We start from the raw sequence: 23,675 nt of genomic DNA on the forward strand, positions 1-23,675 counted from the left end.
TGCATGCAGAATGACATTGGTTCCTGCTGTTTGACATCACTTCTGGCCCTCAGTAGGCACCATGAATGCTATTCAGCCCACTGTATGAAATGAGTTTGACACCCCTGTCCTAGAGTTTGCTTGCATGTCTTTTACATGAACCCAATTGCTGTTGCAACCTCTTCTTTAATTTCAGTTCAAGCTTACTGTCATGTTCTTCTGGGTCTTGTCTATACTACCTCCTGCTCCAGCCTCTACTCTGATCCCAGGTTCTGTCCCAGTTTCCCAACCTTTCATGGGCACACAGAGGTTGATTAGGAAAGACATTTTGAACTATGCAGTTGCATATGAATGAAGGCTCTTTTTCAGAGCTGAAGCTGATCACCACAGAAAATGCATAATACATTATTTGATCACAAGCCATTCTGGTAGGAATAAAGCCTTAACTCTTGTCCTTAGTCACTCTGGGCTCTTTTTCAGAAGAAGGTATGCCATTTACAAAAGGAAATGTTGTTTGATAAAGGGCTGGAAAATATTAGTCACAAAGCAATGACCTTGACTGACAGCAAAGACAATTCCAATACAAAATAAATACATCTTCAGTCAGTTTGATCAGTGAAGATATCCTGAATGTGACAGAACAAACAGCCTCTTATCAGTGGTTCACTGAAGCCAATGGAACTTTTTCTTAAAAAAAAAAAAATCCACACTAACCACAAGCAATGTTTGCATGCAGACCTCTGATAATTAAGCTACATAGCAGTTTAGGCAGTTAAGATCCAACTCAGCTCAAAGAGAAGAACTTGGTGCTCTGAGGAAAACTGAGAGGAACACTTCAACATGGAATTTTATGGAACATTCCCCAAGCGTCGCTGCGGCTGCTAAAAGAATCCTATTTACAGCAGCCAGAATTGTGCACACAGATTTTAAACAGAAGCAAACAATTCCCTCAACAATACAATAAAACCTTCAACTTGGAGGATACTGTGGTGAGTATACAACCTACCACCTAATCCTGATGTATTTTTTTCTCTACCTCCCAAGAGAAACAGGGCACTTTTGAAAGTGTCAACTGGACAGGTTTTTAAGCAGACTTCTCCTGGGCCTGTTCAGATCTATAAACTTCTTTCCTAACAAATTCCCCTTCAAAATCCATCTCCAGACAATGAAATCACTAAAGGGAGGTCAACCAGAAACAGCTGCAGCATAGTCAGTATAATGGAATCTCAAGCATTCATTATTATTAAAAAAATATTTATATACTGCTTTTCAACAAAAAGTAGCTCACAAGCATTTTACCTAGCAAAATCAATCAATGGTACTCTAAAAAGATGTGATGTCCTCAGTGCTGGTATAAAATAAAATTCCTAGGCTGAGTATGTGCTCATTCACTCTGTTCCCGTATGTTGTAAGTGAATGTCGGCCCCATGGGCCACTGTTCTGCACCTAGCTCTGATGGACTGACGGACCTGGCATTTGATAATAAAGAAGGCAAATCAGTCCTGCAAGCCTGAGGTCTATCCACCCCTGCTTTATAGATTTATGCCAGCAGCACGTTTGTTATGGATTCCTGGATGGCAGGATTACTGTGGAAAGGTATGGTAGGCACAAGGTTGGGACTGGAAAATGGGAAAAACAAAACACCAGTTCCAAGGAAGCCAGTTCCATAGGAAACACCAGTTCCATATCCATCTGGCTTTTTGTGGTGTGAGCATTTACAGTCAACTATCTACATCAAGGAAGACAGGGAATTGTAATGAGGCAAGGTCAGATGGATGGTTTCATAGCTATGTAGAAAAGAAGGTTTTAGTAGGGGCAGTTTCTCATGCAACCAGCAGGGAAAGCTGCATCCCTGGAAATGCTACACCTTTCTTACAGACACAGAAACAGAGACAGTTCCCCTTGGAGCTTATGCTCCTAGCCAACACACCATGAAAGATTCAAACAACCAGGCTGAGATGCTGCAATTGTTATTCAAAAACAATGAAGGCCAGACCCAGAGATACTTCCATGCAACCATTTGCTGCAAATAGGTGATTCTGCATGTGGGAGTAAAAAGATTTGTGGGAGGCTGTGCCATAGATATTGATTCTGATGCATATTTCTAGACAGCTGAGCTATGAAAGAAATAGAGGTATGCATGACCTGTATTGATTTAGAAAAATCAATATGGTTGGATTTACTGTCATGCTGTTTTTTTTTCTGTTCACTCACACACTTATCTTGCTTTACTGCTCTCCGGATATTAAGGCAGTCATTATCAAGTTGGTTTCCAGAGAAAGCTAGTGTGCTGCAGGAGAACTGCGAGTCCGCCACATAAGGGGACGTGATAATGTTAGCTTCTGTGAATGCAAAGGACATCATAGAGGAGGCTACCTGCAACATCTCTGAAAGACCCATTTCTCTGCCCTTGTCTTTTTCCAACCACACTTCACAGGAAGTAGGAAATTCTGTCATGTCCCTTCACTGGGTGCAGCTGAATTGTTCCTTCACTCCCCAAGAAGAACACAGCGGAATTATCTGCCCGCAGAAGAGGCTACAGGGAGACATGGAAGATGTTTATAAAACATGCCTGGTGTAAATAACATGGATCTCGGCTTGACGATCGCGGCTGACAGCAGTCTGAGTCATGAGACCACTGCGCAAGTGAACACAGCCTGGTCAAAGTGGCGCATGATGTCCGGTGTCCTTTGCAACAAGAAGATCAATGACCGTCTCAAGTAGAAGATCTGCTGAACAGGTCCTCCGGCCAGTCGCAATCTATGGAGCTAAATGCTGGCTGGCAACAAGAGAAGCCGAATGTTGCCTCGGTGTCATTGAGACAAAGATGCTACGTTGAATCAGTGGTATCACTCATTTTGATCACATCCGCAACTATGACATCCGGCAGCGGTATGGTGTCATTCCAATTGCCGACAAGTTGAGAGAAACCTGGCTTTAATGGTATGGCCACGTTCTGCATGCCAACAGCGATACACTGGTGCAGAAGGGCCTTCAGTTGGAGGTCAATGGCAAACGACCAAAGAGCTGACCGAAGCAGAGCTGGCTTGACACACTGGATGGCGACAATGAAAATCACCCACCTTATACCCGGACCAAGCCCACGACTGAGAGAAATGGCAACTCCGATCCAAAACAGCGGACCCCGCCACCACATGGGACAAATGCTAAAGAAGAAGAAGAAATAACATGGATCAAGGGGCATTTTTCTCTTCCATCCATAATACGAGCACTCTGGGTCATTCAGCAAATTTGACAGGCAGAAACATCAGCAGGACAGAGCAAAGAAAGTATTTATTCACAGAACACATTGTGAATGTATGGAATTCACTACCACAATGTGTGGTGATGGCACTAGCTCAGAAGGCTTGAAAAGCGAATTGGACCAATTCATGGAGGACAGGCCTATCACTGGCTATTGGCAACAGAACCTCTGTACAGAGACAACATGCCACAAAAAACAAGCTGATTGAGAGGAACAGTGGAAGGGCTGAGAACTTCTTAGAGATCTCTTGTTGGCCACAGTTAGAAGCAAGATGCTACACTACATCAGATTCAGGAAGGATTTTCTTTTTTTTGTGATGAGGCTGACAGTTGCATCTCTGCTCAGGACTTGCCTCTTACCAATCAGGTGGTTCACCCAAGAGTGTGCCTCAGGGCCAAACCACACATTGCACTAAACCAGAAGCAGATGCCTCCAGCCCCACACCCTGGGGCAAATGTCCGTGATAGCCCTCCCCCATGTACAAATCACCCCAATTACCTAGAGCACACAGAGCCTCGCACAGAGCCTCCAGGATGCATCAGGGAATCCTCCTGAAGCTTCTCCAACACTTTAGACTGTACAACTGTAGGCAAACCGGAAGCACAGTTTCTGACTGCGTCAGGAGCCTCAGGTCCTAGAGGCGTGCGAGGCTCCGCACCTGAGGCATTTGCCCCATCAAGTGAACAGTAGGTCTGCCACTGCATTAAACACAGAATATGGCCCTGGATGTGCATTTTTTCCAATAGCCATTTGAGGGAGAAGTCTATACTGTCACACAGTGCTGGGAGGGACTGTAACCCTTTGTCCCTATTATGGTCACAATCTAGATTGTCATCCCCCCCCCACACACACACACACTGACTGCTATTTGCCCCAGGAGAGAGGGTTCCTTTGGCACCAATGGGAACTTCCACCTTGACCAAATAGTAGCCATGTGGGCCCTAATCCATTTTGGGATTACATCGGGGCAAAGAACCTGATCCATGGTCTTTATCCCAATCCCCACCACCACTATTTAAGCTGCTATTTAAGATGGAAGAAAGCTTTGCACACGCAGGACAAAAATTCTGTGTATTGGTGAGAGAAGTTGTGAGCTTCTCTGTGAGTGGGTAGTTTCTAGTTCTCTAGTTCACACATTCTAAAAATATACCAAGGGGTGGGAAGGAGAAAGAGTGAAGTGTGATTCCCATTTTAACTCCAGACAAGTCATGTGTTTCAGCTCTGAGAAGCCTGAGCAGCTTGCATGTTTGGGCCATCTAAACTGAAAGCCGACTTGAATGATCAGTGTAGACACGACTGCAGTTGTATGAATGGAACCCTTGTATCAGCTATGCAGAAGCAAACTGACTTCATGCATTTGTTATCAAAGGGTTTGAGTTTTTAAAAAAAGTAGAGAGGGCAGCAAGGCACTGCGTTTCAGGAAGTACACAAAGTTATTTGTTCAACAAGCCCTAGAGCATGATATTTGCTTAAAGCCTTTGGGTTTGTTCACTGTTTATTTTCTAGGAAACAGATGTCCTCTCTTTAAGATAGAGGTTTTCATACAGATATACCACTATGAAAGAGCAATATGCTTTCCATTCATTTTCATACACAACCATCTCCTCCTCCTCCAACGGTTTTTACGTCTTTCATTTCAACCCAGAAAGAAACCCCTCATCATGAAGGATTAGCATCACAAGTTAATGATGCTAAACCCCTCAGCATTGGTAAAGAATGAATGGCTTCACCAAAGAGTCAAATACGTACATTTAGCAGCATCTAGCAGGATGCTAGATTTTTTTAAATTCTACATGACCCCATTCATGTTCCAGCTCTTAAATCTGTATATAGATCACTTGACCATCTGCAGAACAAACAGAGTAAGAGCATTGACTACCAATTTGTTTCTGGGGCAGTTTAAGGTACTAGTTATTACCTTTGGTTTGAGGTAAAGTTATTTGAAGGATCACTTGCACCCATAATGTTCCTGCCTGAACCCTAAGGTCATCTTCTCTGGCCCACAACCAACACATATGTGGTAGTTGGCAGGGACCAGGGATAGCCCCTTTTCGATGATGGCATAACAGCTGTAGAATACACTGCTAAAGGAAATGCATCAGGTCTCCTACGGGTTGCCTTCAAGCACTCTTGGAAGACTTGCCTCTTCTACTCTGCTTTTTAATAGATTTGCTTAGATTCTTTTACTGCTGTCTTACCATGTTCTCTCTTACCAACTCTGACTTCTAGAGTTTTCATTCACTGATGTTTTAGTATGTTCTTTCTCTTATAAAAAAAGGCTAGTGTCGCAGAATTAGCATAAGCTTCTAACAGAGAGATATTTCTGCGTGCATAGGATTACAGCCTGATTTCCATAATTACAGGTACAGGTAACACAAGCAGCTAACTTTCTTCATCAACTCACATCAGGCTCTTCATCAGTGGCACAGCTTCCCACAAATCTTTTAATCTCCATGTACATAATGACCTGTGGACAGCACATTTTTTTTGCAAGGAAGCATCGCTGGGTCTGGGTCTCCTGGTTGTAAATAACAATTGCAACACTCTACCCTGCCTAATGAGCAGGCCAGCCATGAGGTAATACCATGTCTAAGGATTACCAGGCAAACATCGTAACCAGTCACAGTTCTTCATCTGCAGTGTGAACTGGTTTCAGCAGAGTTTCATAGCTTGGCCTGCAAATTTACATACAACTCAAACATTGCTTCAGCTCTTTGTATTACTCTTCTCATGTTTCAGGCAGGCTTTTAAACACTTTTTTAAAAAAAACTTTTTTAAAGTGGCATATGCATATTTACATACATTCTTCACTTTTTTTCTTTTTAAGAATAAAAGCCTGCAAAAGTTTTACAGTGAAACTGCTCTGGAGATTGGGTCATGTTGGGGATGCCACAGGCACTAGCTAATTGCATCTGTACAGAGCATTCTTCACCCTCCCTCCATTTGAACTTATCCATGTTGAAAAGCTACCAAACAAGGTTTTTCAGAATTTGCCACAGGAGAAAAAGGTACATTTGGAATGAATGTGTGACAGCACTTGTAAACTGTCCACATTACTTTACAAATGTTGCACCTTTCATGACCCTAACTCTGGAATTCTTTTCTTTTCTTTTTTTCTTTTTTGGAACTGCAGTACAGAATACATCAAGCACTTCAACATGCTTGTTTTCTTCATCCAGGATAATGAGTCCCAGCATATGTTGGCTTTGTAACTTATTCAGAGAGAATACACGTGGCATCAATTCCAAGTAAGTACAATCCAATCTGAAAGAAGCAATTTATAGAATGGCCAAAGAGCTGTATCAAGAGTTCCCAACTTTGTTGGAATCTCTGTGAATCAACAAAACTCTTCAAGTTTCCAGTAACATCCTAAGACTATAAACTCATATTGCTGTCCTGCCAATTTATCTCTCATGGCTACCACCAAAGAATTCTGTGAACGGTGGTTTGGAAAAAGTTCTTAAAAAGCTCCATTCGACTGCATCCTATACACCAGTGTTTCTCATACTGTGGGTCGGGATCCACTCGGTGGGTCACAAGCGAATTTCAGGTGGATCCCCATTCATTTCAATATTTTATTTTTAATATATTACTACTTGATGTTCCCATGATATGTGACTGCATTTGGGGAAATGTTACAGACCTGTGCTTTTAACAAGCCACTATGTATAGTCTTTTAACAATGATAGTCAATGGGATTTACTCATGGGTAAGTGTAGGTACAAGGACTCGTATGTACAGGTACGTACTCGTAGGACTGCAGCCTAGGATTGTGACAAATTTTCCTGCTTGATGATGTCACTTCCGGTCATGACATCATTTCCAGTGGGTCCTGACAGATTCTCATTCTAAAAAGTGGGTCCCAGAGCTAAATGTGTGAGAACCACTGCTATACACACTTACCTGAAAGTAAGGCACATTGAACTCAGTTGGGTTTACTTCTGAGTAGACATCCATAGTTTTGCGTGGTTAGGTGATCTTGGTCCCAACCATGTTACAGTATCCAATGTTCTCCTCTTATCGCCTCATATCCCACTGCTGACTTATGGCCATATTGGCAGGAATTATGCCCAAATTTATCCTTTATACCAGTAGTTCCCAAACTTTTTTGACTCTCTTGACCTACTGAGCCATTGGCTGCGGCTCCCTATTAGGTTACAATCCTAAACATTGTATAGGATGGCAGGTTTTTAGCAAGAGTTCTGCAGCTCCCCTGGCTGGTTTCTGTGGCTCCCCATGGAGCCAGGGCTCACAGTTTGGAACCACTGCTTTATGCTGAAAAATTCATGCAATAACATGGTTTCCATGCACTTCATATATAGGTAAGAGGAGCTTCCCATTTAGCTTTTCTCAGACTGACTTGTTGATCTAGAGCTGTGGTCCTATTTTTGGTGTGGGAGGGACAGTTTTCAAACCTTGGGCAAGTCCTACTGAGTGACCCACGTGGCTGTCTTTTTGGGAAGGGCTGCAGTTCAAATTCAAGGAACTTCAGTTCTAAGATCTTAAGAAACAGGGCTGGGGAAGCTTCTGTTTGAGAACCTGGGAATGTTTTTGCCAAGAGGGAACACAGGATTCAGTAGTTGGAGCGGTTGTTCAACACATAGGTCAGTAAATCCTTCAGACCAATGGCTTTTAAACTTCCTGCCTTCAGGAAAACTTTCCAATCAACTTGCTGTTATGGCACCTCTGTTGATTACCAAGGATTCTGGAAAGCATTCTAGGGAGCCCACTCAGTTCATGCAGAATGCTGGCCAAGTCTTTTGGGCCTGATAATGGAGTATGGATTGGAGTATGGGATAATGGCCATGCAAACAGAGTACACTCTGTGGCACAACCTTCGAAACTGCACAGTGGAAGAAAAGATCAATAGTGGCAGAGAAACTGTTTTCCAAGGAAGCTTCTCTGCAACTACTGATCTTCTCTCAGAGGAGTGCCCTCCAAGTAGCCCTAGGATTCCAAGAGACAACATTTGAAAATATACTACTCTAGACACTTCCTACTTTTCCATAACTTATCACTCAAGATAAACATTGTATCATGAAAATTTAATCTCAGGTTTCCTTAATGCTCATTGAGATATATGAGTCTCACTTACTTAATATGGTGCTAATGCTGCTAACAGTAAACATTTTAAATCCATAAACTGGACAAAGAAACCTCTGTTAACTGGGCAACAAGACACTGTTTAAAGTGGTGCTACTCTTATTTGTAGCAGCAGGACAACAACTGTCCTTAATCCTAGCACCTTTTCTAATGACTGTTCACTAGTGTTTCTTCTGCAACTTTTTTTAGATTGTGAGCCCTAATAAGTTGGGACAATCAAGCGCTTCAAACCAAACAACTGGAACACCCAATAATGTTTGAACTCACAGTGATGGCAGAGATGTGCAGTGCTATCCTAACCTGCCTTGGAGCAGGCAGGCTGGCAGGCCTGCACTTCATCCTAAGCAGGATTGGGGCTGAAAGCAGCTCAGCCCAGGGCAAGGGGCCCCAGTGGGGCTACTCGGATCTGTGCCACCAAAATCAGTGGCACAAATCTGAGCAGCCCGGGACTGCCCCAGGCCACCCAGGAACGGGGTTAGGATCCAGCATTAACTGCTGGATCCTGGCCCCACCTCCCACTCCCTGCCTGCCGCCCACCCTCCCCCGCCCTGAAATGCCTCTCTCCTGCCTCCTCCCTGTCCTCCCCACGCCTCTCAGACCCCTGTGTCAGCCGAGCTCGGTCAACAGAAACTCATCCTCCACAGGGCCCATGTTGATCCCTTGCGCCGTTCAAAGTGCAGTTGCATTGGCGCAAAAATGCTTTACGGCACTTTCATGACAACGTTGGGCCAGAGCAAGGAACTTGCACCGGCCTATCTGCAGCTCAGGCTTGCCCCCTTAAGCACATACTTAACAATCCCAGGGGAAAAGATGGGACTTCAAGTGTATAACTTTAATAAAATGCTGCCTGATTTTAGGAGGAAGAAATAATAAGCTTCTGTTGTTATGTGCTTCAAACTATTAAAAACCCTGATGTTTCAGCTACTCATTCTATAAAGATGAAGCACAGGTTCCTAGAGCCAACCAGAAATTTCTGATGCAGAAGTCTGGATCACCTTCAGTAAATATGGACATGCTTTACATAAGCAGCAACGTAGGCAAATATAGTTTCTCTCAGGATATGATGTCATATCCAACATATTTGTGGAGGTGGGTTCAACGCACTTGAAACACTTCCTAAGTATTTTATAGATCAAAGTCCTGCATTGCTGTTTCTGGACCAAAGCCATACGCAAAACAAAAAACAAAACAAAACATAGATCTTGGTAAAACCAAAGAATACTGCATTGTACTTGAAGCCATGGATTTTACATCCTATTCAAATTATTTCAGGATATGTAGTTCTTAAGTGAATAAAAAAAAATTGGTTATGTTTTATATCCCAAGGTGCTTCTGCTTATTAACTTAAAACCTATTGTCTTCCTTAATAATATAAATATTGATATATTTATTAATAAACAAATATTCTATAAAATACAGAAGTGGGATGGTCGACTAGAATTGTGCCTTTGAGCAGTCACTGCAAACACATTTGCATTTTTTGCGTGCTGTTCTTCTTGGTGCGAGTTGCATTCTTCTTTGCCCCTACTGTCCTCAGCCTTAATTGCCTTCACCATGGTTTGAAGCTACTGTCTCACCTTGGCTTGAGCCAGGACAGGCCATAAGACAACAAAGAGCAAATGATCTGAGGCAAAAGGCACAGTCAGGTCCAGACTGGGGTCAAAGTCCAGGGAGTCAGTTCAAAAGCCAAGTTAGCAGGTGGGAACCTATTTTTGCTACTTTGACCAGATGCGCAGATTGCTGGACTGGATTGGAGGCAAGAGTTTATAAGGCCTCCCATACTGTGTGCCTGAGGGTACCACAACAAACTCACAGGTGTGTCGTGGGCTTCTGCTCTCTTGGGCTCCGCCATCTTGGATCGCACAAGATCTTGCACAATCCATGATGGTAGCACCTAGGAGATCTGGGAAGAAGAGACCATTATGAATCAAGGGCGGTGTGATCACACTAAGAAACAGCTGGCCTATGTAGTCAACTGAATGTGTCCAACCCAGCATTGCCCTCTAGAGGATACCCTTTCTCCAGGATGTCCTGCAGAAGCACCAGAGTATGAGTAGCAGAAGAGGTAAGGTGTCAGAGATTAAATGCAGAGTGACCTATTTCAAGAACATTCCCTTTTGATGTGGTGTCATGTTGCTACATCTCAGTTCATGGTATCATAGATCTGTGGTCTCCATACTGCAGACTGTTGCATTGTAGAAAAACTCTATCCGTCCCTGCTGGTGCTTACCATTCCGCTGCAGCATTGTGTCTTATTGCCCTCCATTGCAGTACAGAGATGCTCTGGGCAATCGCATCTACTACCCAGTCTCTCAGCAGGCTGTGCAGCAGAATGTCCAGGCAGACGTGACTGCCTGGAGTGTCCCTCTACAGCAGGGGGTCTCCAAACCCTGCGGCGAGCCTCTATCCGGCCCACGGCCAGCCTCTTGTCCCCTGAAAGCCCCTGGTCCACTTTGCCGAACATGACTGGAACTGTGCTCTGGTTGCATCTGGAGGGTGTTCTAAGGGCCAGAGAGGTTGAATGAATGAGCCCATTCATTCATTTATTCACTCATCTAAGTTCCATCTCTAATTTATTTATATAAATTTTATATTTAATTTTTTTTCGGCCCTCAAAACCATGCCAGACATTTGATGTGGCTCTCTGGCCAAAAAGTTTAGAGACCACTGTTCTCCAGCAATGAAGGGCAACAAAATACGATGCTGCAGCAGAACACTAAGCGCCATTCACAGGGTGGAGGGTTTAGGCTAGGCACCGGAGGGCCAGAGTCTGGAGAGCCTTATCATAGATCGCATAGGTTTCTACATCCAATTGAATAAAATGGCAGTATAGGCAAACAAGGTCAAGGAGAGCGAGGACAAAGAGAAAGAAGGAAACTGGCACCAAAAGCAGGAGCAATGAGAGAAGAAAAGGGTTCCAAACATGGAAACCGCATGAGTGTTCAGTGAGATCAATTGTTTTCTCAGTAATGTGGTCAGCTGCGTTGCATGTACTGTACTTTCACATTGTACACTCAAGACCTAAACGAACTGATCTTAACACATGCTCCAATAGCACACAGATTTGTAGCATACACCATACCAAATACTGTGCCAGAGAAAAATCATAGGATGCAGCCTACCAAAAGAAGAACTAGAGCAAAATCACAAAAAGATGAATTTTGCTGATGTTTCAGAGATACTGCAGAAGTGCCAGCCAAAATGGGAGAAATCTGGGCTCCAAATACGTAAAATCCATCAGAAAGTGACTCTCCTCATTTTTAACAAAAACATGGTACAGGCCCAGGGTCTTTCCTAGAATAAGCTAAAAACCTTCCAAGGCAAACAACAGACATCACCAGGAACTGACAAGGCTGTAGAATCCTGTAAACAGCTGTTGTGCCAGGTAGGTTTAATGAATCTTTTACTTGGGTTAGGCCAATTTTGCTTTTAATCAAGAATGGATTATAACTGAACTTTGAAATAATTAAGTGGCTTTGGTGAGTATTTGGGAACTGATGTCAAGCCAATAAAGGAGGAAGATTTCCCCCCCTCCCCAAACAGCAGTTCAGCACAAGGAAGTTCATTATGGTGAATCTTTTCCATTTTTGTAATGTGACCAAATCAGTTCTTTCACTTTACCCTGTCCCTGAATAGGGAGAAGTCCATGGCAGCCTTTCTCCTTTACAGGAAGGACTGGAAACTATGACAGGCACCTCTCTCTTTTGGCTTATGTTACTTTGGGCGCAATCCTAACCCCTTATGTCAGTGCCTTCCAGCACTGACTTAAGGGCAATGCTGCTCTGAGGTAAGGGAACAAACATTCCCTTACTTTGAGGAGGCCTCCGTGAGTGACACCCAACTGCAGGATGCAGCACACGTCCCATTGGCACCGCAATGCCAGTGCTGGAAAGCACTGACATAAGGGGTTAGGATTGCGCCCTTTGTGACATATAGTGATAGCATACATCTCATTATCCTCATAATCATGATGGCACAGTCCTAGAGTCTTTGGAAAGCAATTGGTCAGTTTATTTACAAATGCACTGACTGAGAAAAAATTGATTTTTAAAAAAATTGTAGGGTTGTAACCCCAAGTACAAATTCTATTCCAAACTTGGCATCAGGTCACATGCTGAACTAACCAATCTAGAACAACTCCTTGGGGGCCCAATCCTATCCAATTTCCAGCACCGGTGCAGCCGCAATGCAGCCCCAAGGTAAGAGAGCAAATGTTCCCATTCGTTAAACAGGCCTCAGAGACTGCCATCCCACCACAAGATACAGTGCACACCCCATTGGCACGGCTGCATCGGCACTGGAAAATTGAATGGGATTGGCCCCTTATTTAGCCACTGAGGCCCCTTTCCCACATGCCCACAGACATGTAAGAACCACTGTCTTAAGAGACAACAGCATGTGAACAACACAACTCCATCGGTGAAGTTGGGTTTTATTTAAATAAATTTAAATCAGAATACTCAAATCAGGATACATGACAGTTTTTTTTAAAGTAGGTACATTTCATTTATTTATACCCTTCCTGCTCTTCTTCCAAAGAACTCAGCGTAGCTTCTTTATGGTTCCCAGGCTGGTCTCCTACCCAAGTAGCTTGCAGGACTTGGCCTACACCATGTGAATTTAGACCATTCTCTGGCCCATTTCAAATTAACCTTTTAAAATTCATTATTTATTTTTATGGAAAATTAAATATGTTTAAAATACCTATTACATCTTTTTATCCTATCCTTCCTCAAAATGGTGCATACATTATCCTCATAACAACTCTGTTAAATAGTTTAAGAAATCATGATTGGTTCAGGCAGGTGCGTGTCTACCATAGGGTGAGATAGGGCAAATGCCCCAGACGCCAGCCACTAGGACCCCACAGAAGCCTTTCTGAGGCTCCCGACAGGGGTGGAAACTGTGCTTCTGGTTTGCTGGAAGCAGTTTATAGCACCCGGGAACTCACAGAGGTTTCTCCGGCATGGGCTGAGGTTGTGCTAGGCTCCATGAACCTCTGGTGGGGGGGTTTTGTGTGGGAGGCGGCAATAGCCTGCAGGGGGGATGCCATCACAGAGCTTTGCCCTGGGCGCGGGGCTGCGGAGGTCCCTGGCTGGGTTCAGTGTCCCCAATGAGGTTAACTGTTGAATGGGAATTTGAACCTGGTCTCCCAGCCTCTAGTCTGACATTCTAGATATTACACCACACTGGTTTTCTCTGAGGACAGAAGCAGAGCAAATGTCAGAATCAAATCTAAATGGTCCTTGCAATCACAGCCTACAGTGGGACAGCTTTTCAACCTCCTTTGCCTTAGATATTGTATTTTCAGTTGTGTAAACAGAATTATCTACTATTTTAAACTCATGATGATTGTCTCCCTCATTTCTCCAAGAGTAAGCGTGGAGGAAGTGTTGCAGTGGTCTCAATCATTTGAAAAGCTAATGGCTACTAAACGTAAGTAGTTACACATCAGAATGATTTGAAACTGTAGGCGTGCTCATTCATGAATACCTCCTAGGGAAGGTTCCAGCTAGGTGCCTGAACCAGCAGGCTGGAACAGTTTCCAGCAGGTGGTTTTGCACCCTAGCAAAGTCTCCAGTAACAGGATATATATCCCTTCCTCCAAGCTCCAGCCTGTCAGTTTAAGCAGTAGGCTGGAGCCTTTCCAGCTAGAAGAGTAAGCATCCCAACTTGCCCTCCTGAGGTGTAAACCTCAGGATAGCATATAAACTCAAGTACTTCTGCTCTTTGTTGATGCACCAAACAAGACACTGCCAAAGACACTGCTGCCAAACAGCAGCAGCAGACTGCTTGAACAGGAGAAGGAAGAGGATCAATTTGTTCCTTCCTCTTCCAAGAAGAAACTGCTGGTGAAAATACACACCATACCAGGGGTGTCAAACTCATTTCATACAGAGGGCCCAAGTTAGCATTCAGGGCTCCAGCTGAGGGCCGGAAGTGATGTCATTAAGCAGAAAGCGACATCATTAAGCAGCTAATGGGCAGAAATCAGACCCTGTTCTCATATAGAAACTGATTAACTGCAAATGAAAGAAGAGAAAGTACGCAAATCTGGATCATATTTCAAGATTTGGGAAAGCCCAATTTTCATGTGGGCTGCCATCTCAGTTGTAACACCTCAGCAGCTGAGAACCTGAGGGCCGGATAAAAAGCTTCTGGGGGCCAGCCTTATGTTTGATACCCCTGCACTATACCATTTAACCCTTAGAGCTCAGTGAAGCTGCCTTCACTGTAGGGCAGTGATTTTCAACCTTTTCCATCTCATGGCACTCTGGCAAGGCACTAAAATGGTCAAGGCACACCATCAATCCCATCAAGGCATATCAACATCAACACCATCAAGGTATACCGCAATTCCGGGCTATAAACTCTACAGGAAGGACAGGGAGGGGCGTGTTGGAGGTGGGGTGGCCATTTATGTTAAGGAAGGGATAGAATCCAGCAAAGTAGAGATTGAAGACGGGTCTGACTCCACCATAGAATTTCTGTGGGTTAAATTACCAGGCCTGAGGAGCGATGTAATACTGGGGGCATACTATCATCCTCCAGACCAGAAACCAGAAGGGGACCTTGAAATGAGTAAACAGATCAGGGAGGTGACAAGGAGGGACAGGGTTGTAATCATGGGGGACTTCAATTATCCTCATATAGACTGGGTCAATTTGTGTTCTAGTCACGAAAAGGAGACCAGATTTCTTTACATGTTAAATGACTGTGCCTTAGAGCAGCTAGTCATGGAGCCCACCAGAGGCCAGATGACTCTGGATTTAATACTGTGTGGTACTCAGGACCTGGTTAGAGATGTAAATGTTACTGAGCCATTGGGGAACAGTGATCATGCTGTGATCTGTTTCGACATGCATGTCGGGGGAAGAACACCGGGCAAATCTGTCACAAAAACCCTTGACTTCCAACGAGAGGACTTCCCTTAAATGAGGAGGCTGGTTAGAAGGAGGTTGAAAGGGAAAGTAAAAAGAGTCCAATCTCTTCAGAGTGCGTGGAGGCTGCTTAAAACAACAGTAATAGAGGCCCAGCGGAAGTGTATACTGCAAAGGAAGAAGGGCTCCACTAAGTCCAGGAGGGTGCCCACATGGCTAACCAGCCAAGTTAGAGAGGAAATGAAAGCCAAGCTAGAAATGGAAGTCTTGCCCTAATGAGGAGAATAAAAAGGAACATGAACTGTGGCAAAAGAAATGTAAGAAGGTGATACGGGAGGCCAAGCTAGACTATGAGGAACGCATGGCCAGCAACATTAAGGGGAATAATAAAAGCTTCTTCAAATATGTTAGAAGCAGGAAACCCGCCAGAGAAGTGGTTGGCCCTCTAGATGGTGAGGGAGGGAAAGGGGAGATAAAAGGAGACTTAGAGACGGCAGAGAAATTAAATGAGTTCTTTGCATCTGTCTTCACGGCAGAAGACCTCGGGCAAATACTGCTGCCCGAATGGCCTCTCCTGACCAAGAAATTAAGTCAGATAGAGGTTGAAAGAGAAAATGTTTCAGACCTCATTGATAAATTAAAGATCAATAAGTCACCGGGTCCAGATGGCATCCACCTAAGAGTTATTAAGGAATTAAAGAATGAAGTTGCTGATCTCTTGACTAAAATATGCAACTTGTCCCTCAAAACGGCCACAGTGCGAGAGGATTGGAGGATAGCAAATGTCATACCAATCTTTTAAAAGGAAAAGAGGGGGGACCCAGGAAACTATAGGCCTAACATCTATACCGGGTAAGATGGTGGAATCCCTCATCAAAGATAGAATCTCAAAACACATAGACGAACAGGCCTTGCTGAGGAAGAATCAGCATGGCTTTTGTAAGGGTAAGTCTTGCCTCTCAAGCCTTTTAGAATTCTTTGAAAAGGTCAACTGGCGTGTGGATGCAGGAGAACCTGCGGACATTATATATCTGGACTTTCAGAAGGCGTTCGACGCGGTCCCTCACCAAAGACTACTGAAAAAACTCCACAGTCAGGGAATTAGAGGACAGGTCCTCTCCTGGATTGAGACCTGGCTGAAGACCAGGAAACAGAGTGGGTGCCAATGGGCAATTTTCACAATGGAGAGAGGTGAAAAGCGGTGTGTCCCAAGGATCTGTCCTGGGACCGGTGCTTTTCAACCTCTTCATAAATGACCTGGAGACAGGGTTGAACAGTGAGGTGGCTAAGTTTGCAGACGACACCAAACTTTTCCGAGTGGTGAAGACCAGAAATGATTGTGAGGAGCTCCAGAAGGATCTCTCAAAAGAGGCAGAATGGGCAGCAAAATGGCAGATGCGTTTCAATGTAAGTAAGTGTAAAGTCATGCACATTGGGGCAAAATATCAAAACTTCACATATAGGCTAATGGGTTCTTAGCTGTCTGTGACAGATCAGGAGAGAGATCTTGGGGTGGTGGTGGACAGGTCGATGAAAGTGTCGACCCAATGTGCGGCGGCAGTGAAGAAGGCCAATTCTATGCTTGGGTTAGTTAGAAAAGGAATTGAGAATAAAACAGCTAATATTATACTGCCCTTGTACAAATCGATGGTAAGGCCACACCTGGAGTATTGTGTCCAGTTCTGGTCGCCGCATCTCAAAAAAGACATAGTGGAAATGGAAAAGGTGCAAAAGAGAGCGACTAAGATGATTACGGGGCTGGGGCACCTTCCTTATGAGGAAAGGCTACGGCGTTTGGGCCTCTTCAGCCTAGAAAAGAGACGCCTGAGGGGGCACATGATTGAGACATACAAAATTATGCAGGGGATGGACAGAGTGGATAGGGAGATGCTCTTTACACTCTCACATAATACCAGAACCAGGGGACATCCACTAAAATTGAGTGTTGGGCAGGTTAGGACAGACAAAAAAAAATATTTCTTTACTCAGCGTGTGGTCGTTCTGTGGAACTCCTTGCCACAGGATGTGGTGCTGGCGTCTAGCCTAGATGCCTTTAAAAGGGGATTGGACAAGTTTCTGGAGGAAAAATCCATTACAGGTTACAAGCCATGATGTGTATGTGCAACCTTCTGATTTTAGAAATGGGTTATGTCAGAATGCCAGATGCAAGGGAGGGCACCAGGATGAGGTCTCTTGTTATCTGATGTGCTCCCTGGGGCATTTGGTGGGCCGCTGTGAGATACAGGAAGCTGGACAAGATGGGCCTATGGCCTGATCCAGTGGGGCTGTTCTTATGTTCTTATGATTGTAGACCAGAGAGGAGATCATCTGGATATTCAGGTACATTTAGGAATAAGGGCCAAACGTCCCAGCACTGGTGCAGCTATGCCAAGGGGACATGCACTGGATCCTTTGGTAAGGGGGCAATCACAGAGCCCTCTTCCATGCTTGTTTCCTTTCTTTGGGGCTGCCTAGCTGCAGCACCAGCACTGGAGAGTTGGATAGGGTTGGGTCCTAACTGAGTGAGGAAATGCTGTCAGTATTGGGGAAATGAATTCTGCCATAGGGAGAGCCTCAGAACTAGATATGATGTTGATCACAGCATTGCCACTACAAATGGCAACCATGCATTCTTCCCATAATGTGCACCTAAGGAAGTCTACATCATTGGCTGCAACTGAGGGTGGAAGAAGAAAAAATGCAAAGGGGATGTCACACCACGCATTTCCTTAACTGCACATTAAGGACCAGAGGGGAAACTCAGCATGGAATTCTTGGTCACGCTTGCCATAACATTTGGTCTCAGCATCTGCCCAAGTCTCCGTCATGGAATATTTTAATTGAGCATAAAGAGCAGTAGTTATGATCCGTGTCCTCCTTAATGTTGCCATGCAGATAAACATTTGAGCCTGCACAATTTTCAGATGGGCCTATGATCTATAAGTCCTACCTGAGGACAGAATACAGCGATGAGAACATAGAATTCTGGCTTGCTTGTGAAAAGTATAAGAAGATTGCATCACAGAAGAAAAGATTTTCAGTGGCACAGAAACTTTTCAAGGAGTATATCCAGCCTCAGGCTCCAAAGGAGGTAAATTCATACTCTAGAAGGGAACACAGAAGGATTGTCTTGGTTTTCAAGGGAAATACGTGCATGCTATCCATTCAAATTAAAAGGACAAAGGGCTACAGCAGTGGTTCCCAAACTGTGAGTCACGGCTCCCTGGGAAGTTGTGGAAATTGGCCAGGGAATCCTCAGAAAAAACCCACCATCCTATAAAATGTAAAGGATTGCAGCCCTAACAGGGACCCACAGCTAATGGCCCAGTAGGTCAAAGGAGCCACCAGTAGAAAAAGTTGGGAACCACTGGGTACAGAATGGAAATCTTTTAATTAATAATATACAAAACCAGAGGTTTCCAAACTCCCATACCTGCTAAGAACAATAACAGAATGTGCAAGGGTGACAAGGGGCACAACCTAGAAATGTAAGAATCTTGCTTCTGGACTTCTCCACTTACAATTTAACTAATTGGAAGTCTCTTGTGTTTGCTGACTTTGAGTCTGCCATCTAGTTTTTAGAACAACCAGAATGATTTTTATGGTGTAGCAGAAACAGTTTAGACCAATAATTTATCTAAATTCATGAAGCTGCCTTATAATGACAGCTTAATCGTATCTGGCTAGTTTCAACAGTGGAGCAGAGTTCTCCAGTCATAACTGGCCATATGGCAGTGCATAAAGCCATTTTGAAGCCAATGCAGCAAACAGTGGCAGCACTGGTTCCAGCTTCCACAGCTAGTAGCCTGTTCTGGAATGATTACAGCCCAATCCTGAGCTTCTTGGTGCCTGCTGGAGCAGTGGCACCAAAGTGACTACAGCTGTATCCACCAGGCTCCGGGAAACAGCTGGACCTCTCCTTGAGGGAAGATTGTGGGCATTCCAATGGAAGAACCAGGTGTTCTTCCTGGGGGAGGATGGGAAGCAGGTAGGGCAGGGGAGTCCCAACATTTTGGCAGGAGGGCCACATCATCCGTCTGACATTGTGTCGGGGGCCGGGGGGGAAAAAGAATTAATTTACATTTAAAATTTGAATAAATTTACATAAATGAATATATTAGAGATGGAACTTATAAGAATGAATAAAAGTCTTGCAGTAGCTCAAGGCCTATAAAAGCCCTGCACAAAGCAAGGCCGGCCTTTCCTTCACTGCCACTGCTGCATCATAGACATGAAACAGCAAGCAGTGGAGGGAGCCCTCATCCCACAGCTCAGGTGAGAGGTCGAACAGTCATCCCCACACTGAGAGCAGTTGTGTTGGGCCAGCACAGGCTCCAGCAAGTCTCTGGAAGACCAGAGGCTCATTGTGGTCTGGGGGCTCTCTGTGGGCCAGATTGGGAGCCCCCAAGGACCACAAGTGGCCCCCAGGCCAGGGTTTGGGCACCCCTGAGGTAGGGTAAGGAAGGAGATGGATCCATTGGCAATGTTACACGTCAGATCTCATCACCTCTTTTGAAATACTTCTCACCCCTTTTCCCTTTTCCCCCCTTGGACATATGCCACCCAAATAGGTGACGTATGCTCAAAAAGTCCCACAGAGAGTCTGGGGAATTACAGAGAAAGAATATTTTTACTTACCTCCCATTTGCCTTTGAGTCATCGCCCCCCCCCCCCCACCATAGCATACAGCATATGCCTTTTTGGTGGGCCTGTATTGGTGCTGGCGCAAGGGATAGGATTGGAGCCTTAGTCAGAACACTGGACCATCTAGGTCAGTATTGTCTATACCACTAGGAATGCCTTCCCTGGCGTGACCGGCACTTACCATTATGGTGCATCGCGGCTCTTCTTTGCCCCAGATTGGGATGATATGATGCTCTAGGAAGTAATGTCCATGGTGCACTGCCCCAGCAGGCATTGCGCCAGGATTTCTGCTTAGATGTGAACTGCCCAGAGCATCGCGTCATTCCAATCTAGGGCGAAGAAAAGCCACAACACACCGGAATGGTAAGCGCCGCTCATGGGGGGAGCAAGAATTCTGCCGAATCCCAGGCCGGAGTTTGGAAAGACCTGGTCTATACCGACTTCAGAGTCTCTCCCAGTGATCTTCAGACAGTGATCTTCCACAGCACTACCTGAAGATGCCAAGGGGGACTAAAGCTGGGACTATCTGTATGCAAAGCACGCACTCTGCCCCGACCTATGGCCCCATTCCCTTCTTTACACTTCTCCAACATTTGTAAAAGAAATTATCATCTCAGAGGTTTGCTGAGCAGCCATGTTTCACAGATCACAGGTGGAGCAGCAAGACCCTTTCTACTAGAAGTGATAAAATGTTAAAAAGTGTGGTACAAAGGGAAAACACTCTCCCAGGACCGGAAATGCTGAACTTTCTAGAAATTGCTAGCCATGTCACTTTAGATTTATACAAACAACATGACTGCTGTAGAATATAAGCAAAATTACCCTTGACATTTATCTGACGCAGTTGATGCTCACCAGTTTTCCTCAGTGATGAGAACTCAGTAGAACTGTAATTATTTTGTCCAAATTGAAATTCCAATGAAGTTCTATCATGGTTTCAAACCTGGTTAAAAACAAAACAAAACAGAAGAATTAACAGGGCACTCCTCAGTTGCTAAGACTGGTAAGCTTCAAATACTGTCAGATGTGATCAACATAACAAATGAGCGGGTTTCCTGGTAGAATCTTTATATTGTAAAGCTACAGCAGCATTTACACAACAAGTGCAGCCTTTTGTCTACATGATGTGGAAAGGTCTCCTCAGTTCCAAATACACCAAGCAGAACCACAGTCAGACAACTAGTGGGAGGGGTTACAGCGCCCACACAGAAACATCATAAGTAAACATGAAAAAAGCAAAACCCTAATCTGCTAAAACCCTAACATAATAAAAAAAAAAGCAAAACCCTAACATAATAGTATGTTAAACCCTAATTTAACATACTAAGCTGCTTAGTATGTTAAAAGCCTTTTAATCAAGAAAATCATTTACATAAAATTAAGAAAGAACCACCGCATTTTCTTTGAACTCACTGCCCAGAAGACAGGCATATATGGGCTGATTCCAATATAGTTTTTCCCAAACTGTGGGTTGCGACACCATGTGTGGTGGGCCTGACAATTTGCTCTCAGTAGTGCTGCAAGGTCTTATTGGGAGGGCCTGGAGGCCTCCTCCAGGTCGCACTAAGCCCATGAATATTGGCCTCCATGGGCCTCAAAATGGCCTGCAGAAGCAACTGGAAGCGCCTCCCAGTTTGCAGTCACAACTTACAGTTTGACTGGTCTGTGGAGGCCAACAGAGTGTGTTGCAGACCTGACATGACCCTGGAGAGGTTTCTGGGGCTTCCTAATAAGGCATTGCAGCACTACTGGGAAAATTACATCATGACCCAACTGAAGGACAAGGTAGGCCACGGCGCTGAAAAGTTTGGGAACTGCTTGTGTGAGGAGGAGCATGTGTGTGCACACATTTCCACACCTGGCCTGCTTTTCCACTGCATAATTACACTGGGAACAACACATTCCAACTACCCCTCAGCACATGCTGTGTGTGATGAGGAAACTTTTGAAGGTCCCACCCTACAATATAATTATGTTTCACTGGGACATCATACCAGATGGGGGCCCACCCCACGTTGTTTGGTGGGCCTATTGGGTGGCATTGTCCAAACTGGCTCATTTTAAGTTTTAAAAAGGTCAGTAATGTGGCCAAGAGACAGGACCAGTGATGAACATTCTATGTGTGACTCACCATTCCTGTGAAAGGAAGAAAAGTCTCATGTAAATTAGAACAGGGGAAAACAACAAGGACAAGGCATAAGCTCCACTGAAAATAAGTTTTTTATTCGCTAGAGCTCCTCATCCACCAACAATCCATATCCCTTATGAATGGGTAGCAATCCTCTTTAACCTCAATTTGTGGGTAGCATCTTAAAATCTCCTTCCTCCAAAAGAAGTGAACCTTTGGACACAGCCCCTTATGTGCATGCATCAGGGCTGGCCCCAGGTTAGAGAGGACATACTGTACCTGGGTGGACTTTCTTCTATCTGATGGTAAATGATGGTTTCTTTCATTCTCAGCCAACAGCAGCAACAGTGTACCAGCAATCAGCTGTCCTTCCCATGTTTTTCCTCACACAATGCCTCCTGACAGTCACAAAAACATGCATTTGCCATCATGGTAAGAGGAAAGGGGCCCACCTAGCTAGCAACCAAGTCCAGTTCTCACCAGATAGCCACAGCAGTTAGCAGCAGTGGGCTCCTGGTGACCCTGGGCCCTCAACAATTGCCCAAGGGTGATTCATGCAGATCCTGGTATACATATCAGCACCTCAGTTCATACTGTTATCAGTACAAATAGGATTTCAAGGTGTCCCTAGCAGTTTCAGTATTTTAATCTTCACCAGGTTTTTTTGATCCCATGTTCCACCCTCCTTTGAGCATCTTACGTTTATCCTTGTCTCCACACTCAACCCTCCCACCCCAGAAATATTAATTTCACTGAAAAATATTTTGCTTTTCAGATTAACATTGACAGTTCAACAAGAGAAGATATTATCACAAACATTCAAGAACCAACTCAGTCCTGTTTCAGTGAAGCCCAGAAAATTGTTTACATGCACATGGAAAGGGATTCATACCCCAGATTTCTTCAGTCAGAAATCTATCAAAGTGTCAGCCTTTCAAGTAGAAGGTGCGAATTACTGGTATCTATCAAAGAGAGAGAATGAAAACTTGATAAACAATGTTCATCGACTATTTTGAGCCTTTAAAACGAACAGAGAAAAATCACGATCCTGGAGAAATTGTGTCCAAAGCATACAATATGAAGATCTTTATATTAGCATGACAAATATCTTCATGTTTTAACTTAACATGAAAGTAAGCGCTCACAAAATTGATTAAATGCTCCATCAGATAAAATTAATTTTCTTGCAGATAGAAAACTAACATGCAAAGGAGAAGGTTAGTCTTTCTCTCTGGCTGACTCCTTGTTGTCTATGTAGAGGAAATGTCCTGAATGGAGGAGGATTCAGTTCAGTCAACCATGGGAGCCCCTGCATGCTATGCAAATGAGGCAGCCCAGAAAACTTGACCTTAAAAAGTTTTCAGCTGCCAATAACCAGGACTCACATAAACTTCATGGGCTAATAAAATATCAGCTATTGCAATCTACCTACATATCCACTCCACACCCTACCCCATATTAAATATGTATGCTCTCTTGATACCCCCCCCCCCCACACACACACACACACACTCTGTGGATCACAATGGGATAAGCATTTGCCCTATTGGTAGTGAAGCTATTTTTGCAGCACTTTCAATACTCAGAGAAGAAAATCCATACTATCAGTCCCCTGCCTAAAAACCCTTGACTTACAAATGAGAATAGAAGCAAACCTTAGATTGGGGAGTCTGTG

The 23,675-nt window shown here is 44.3% G+C and overlaps 1 protein-coding gene across 1 annotated transcript in view; it reads left to right on the top strand.

Annotated features, from left to right (window-relative positions):
• Positions 1 to 23,675, top strand: part of RGS13 (regulator of G protein signaling 13) — a 42,144-nt gene that overhangs the window by 17,502 nt on the left and 967 nt on the right. Inside the window, exons 4-7 of the mRNA XM_066624543.1 lie at positions 6,424 to 6,492; positions 13,722 to 13,783; positions 18,153 to 18,319; positions 22,776 to 22,945. Of these exons, the coding sequence (XP_066480640.1) occupies positions 6,424 to 6,492; positions 13,722 to 13,783; positions 18,153 to 18,319; positions 22,776 to 22,945 (468 nt within the window). The remainder of the gene's footprint in view (positions 1 to 6,423; positions 6,493 to 13,721; positions 13,784 to 18,152; positions 18,320 to 22,775; positions 22,946 to 23,675) is intronic.

Source organism: Tiliqua scincoides, chromosome 4, assembly GCF_035046505.1.
Source record: "Tiliqua scincoides isolate rTilSci1 chromosome 4, rTilSci1.hap2, whole genome shotgun sequence".
NCBI classification, from domain to species: Eukaryota; Metazoa; Chordata; class Lepidosauria; order Squamata; family Scincidae; genus Tiliqua; species Tiliqua scincoides.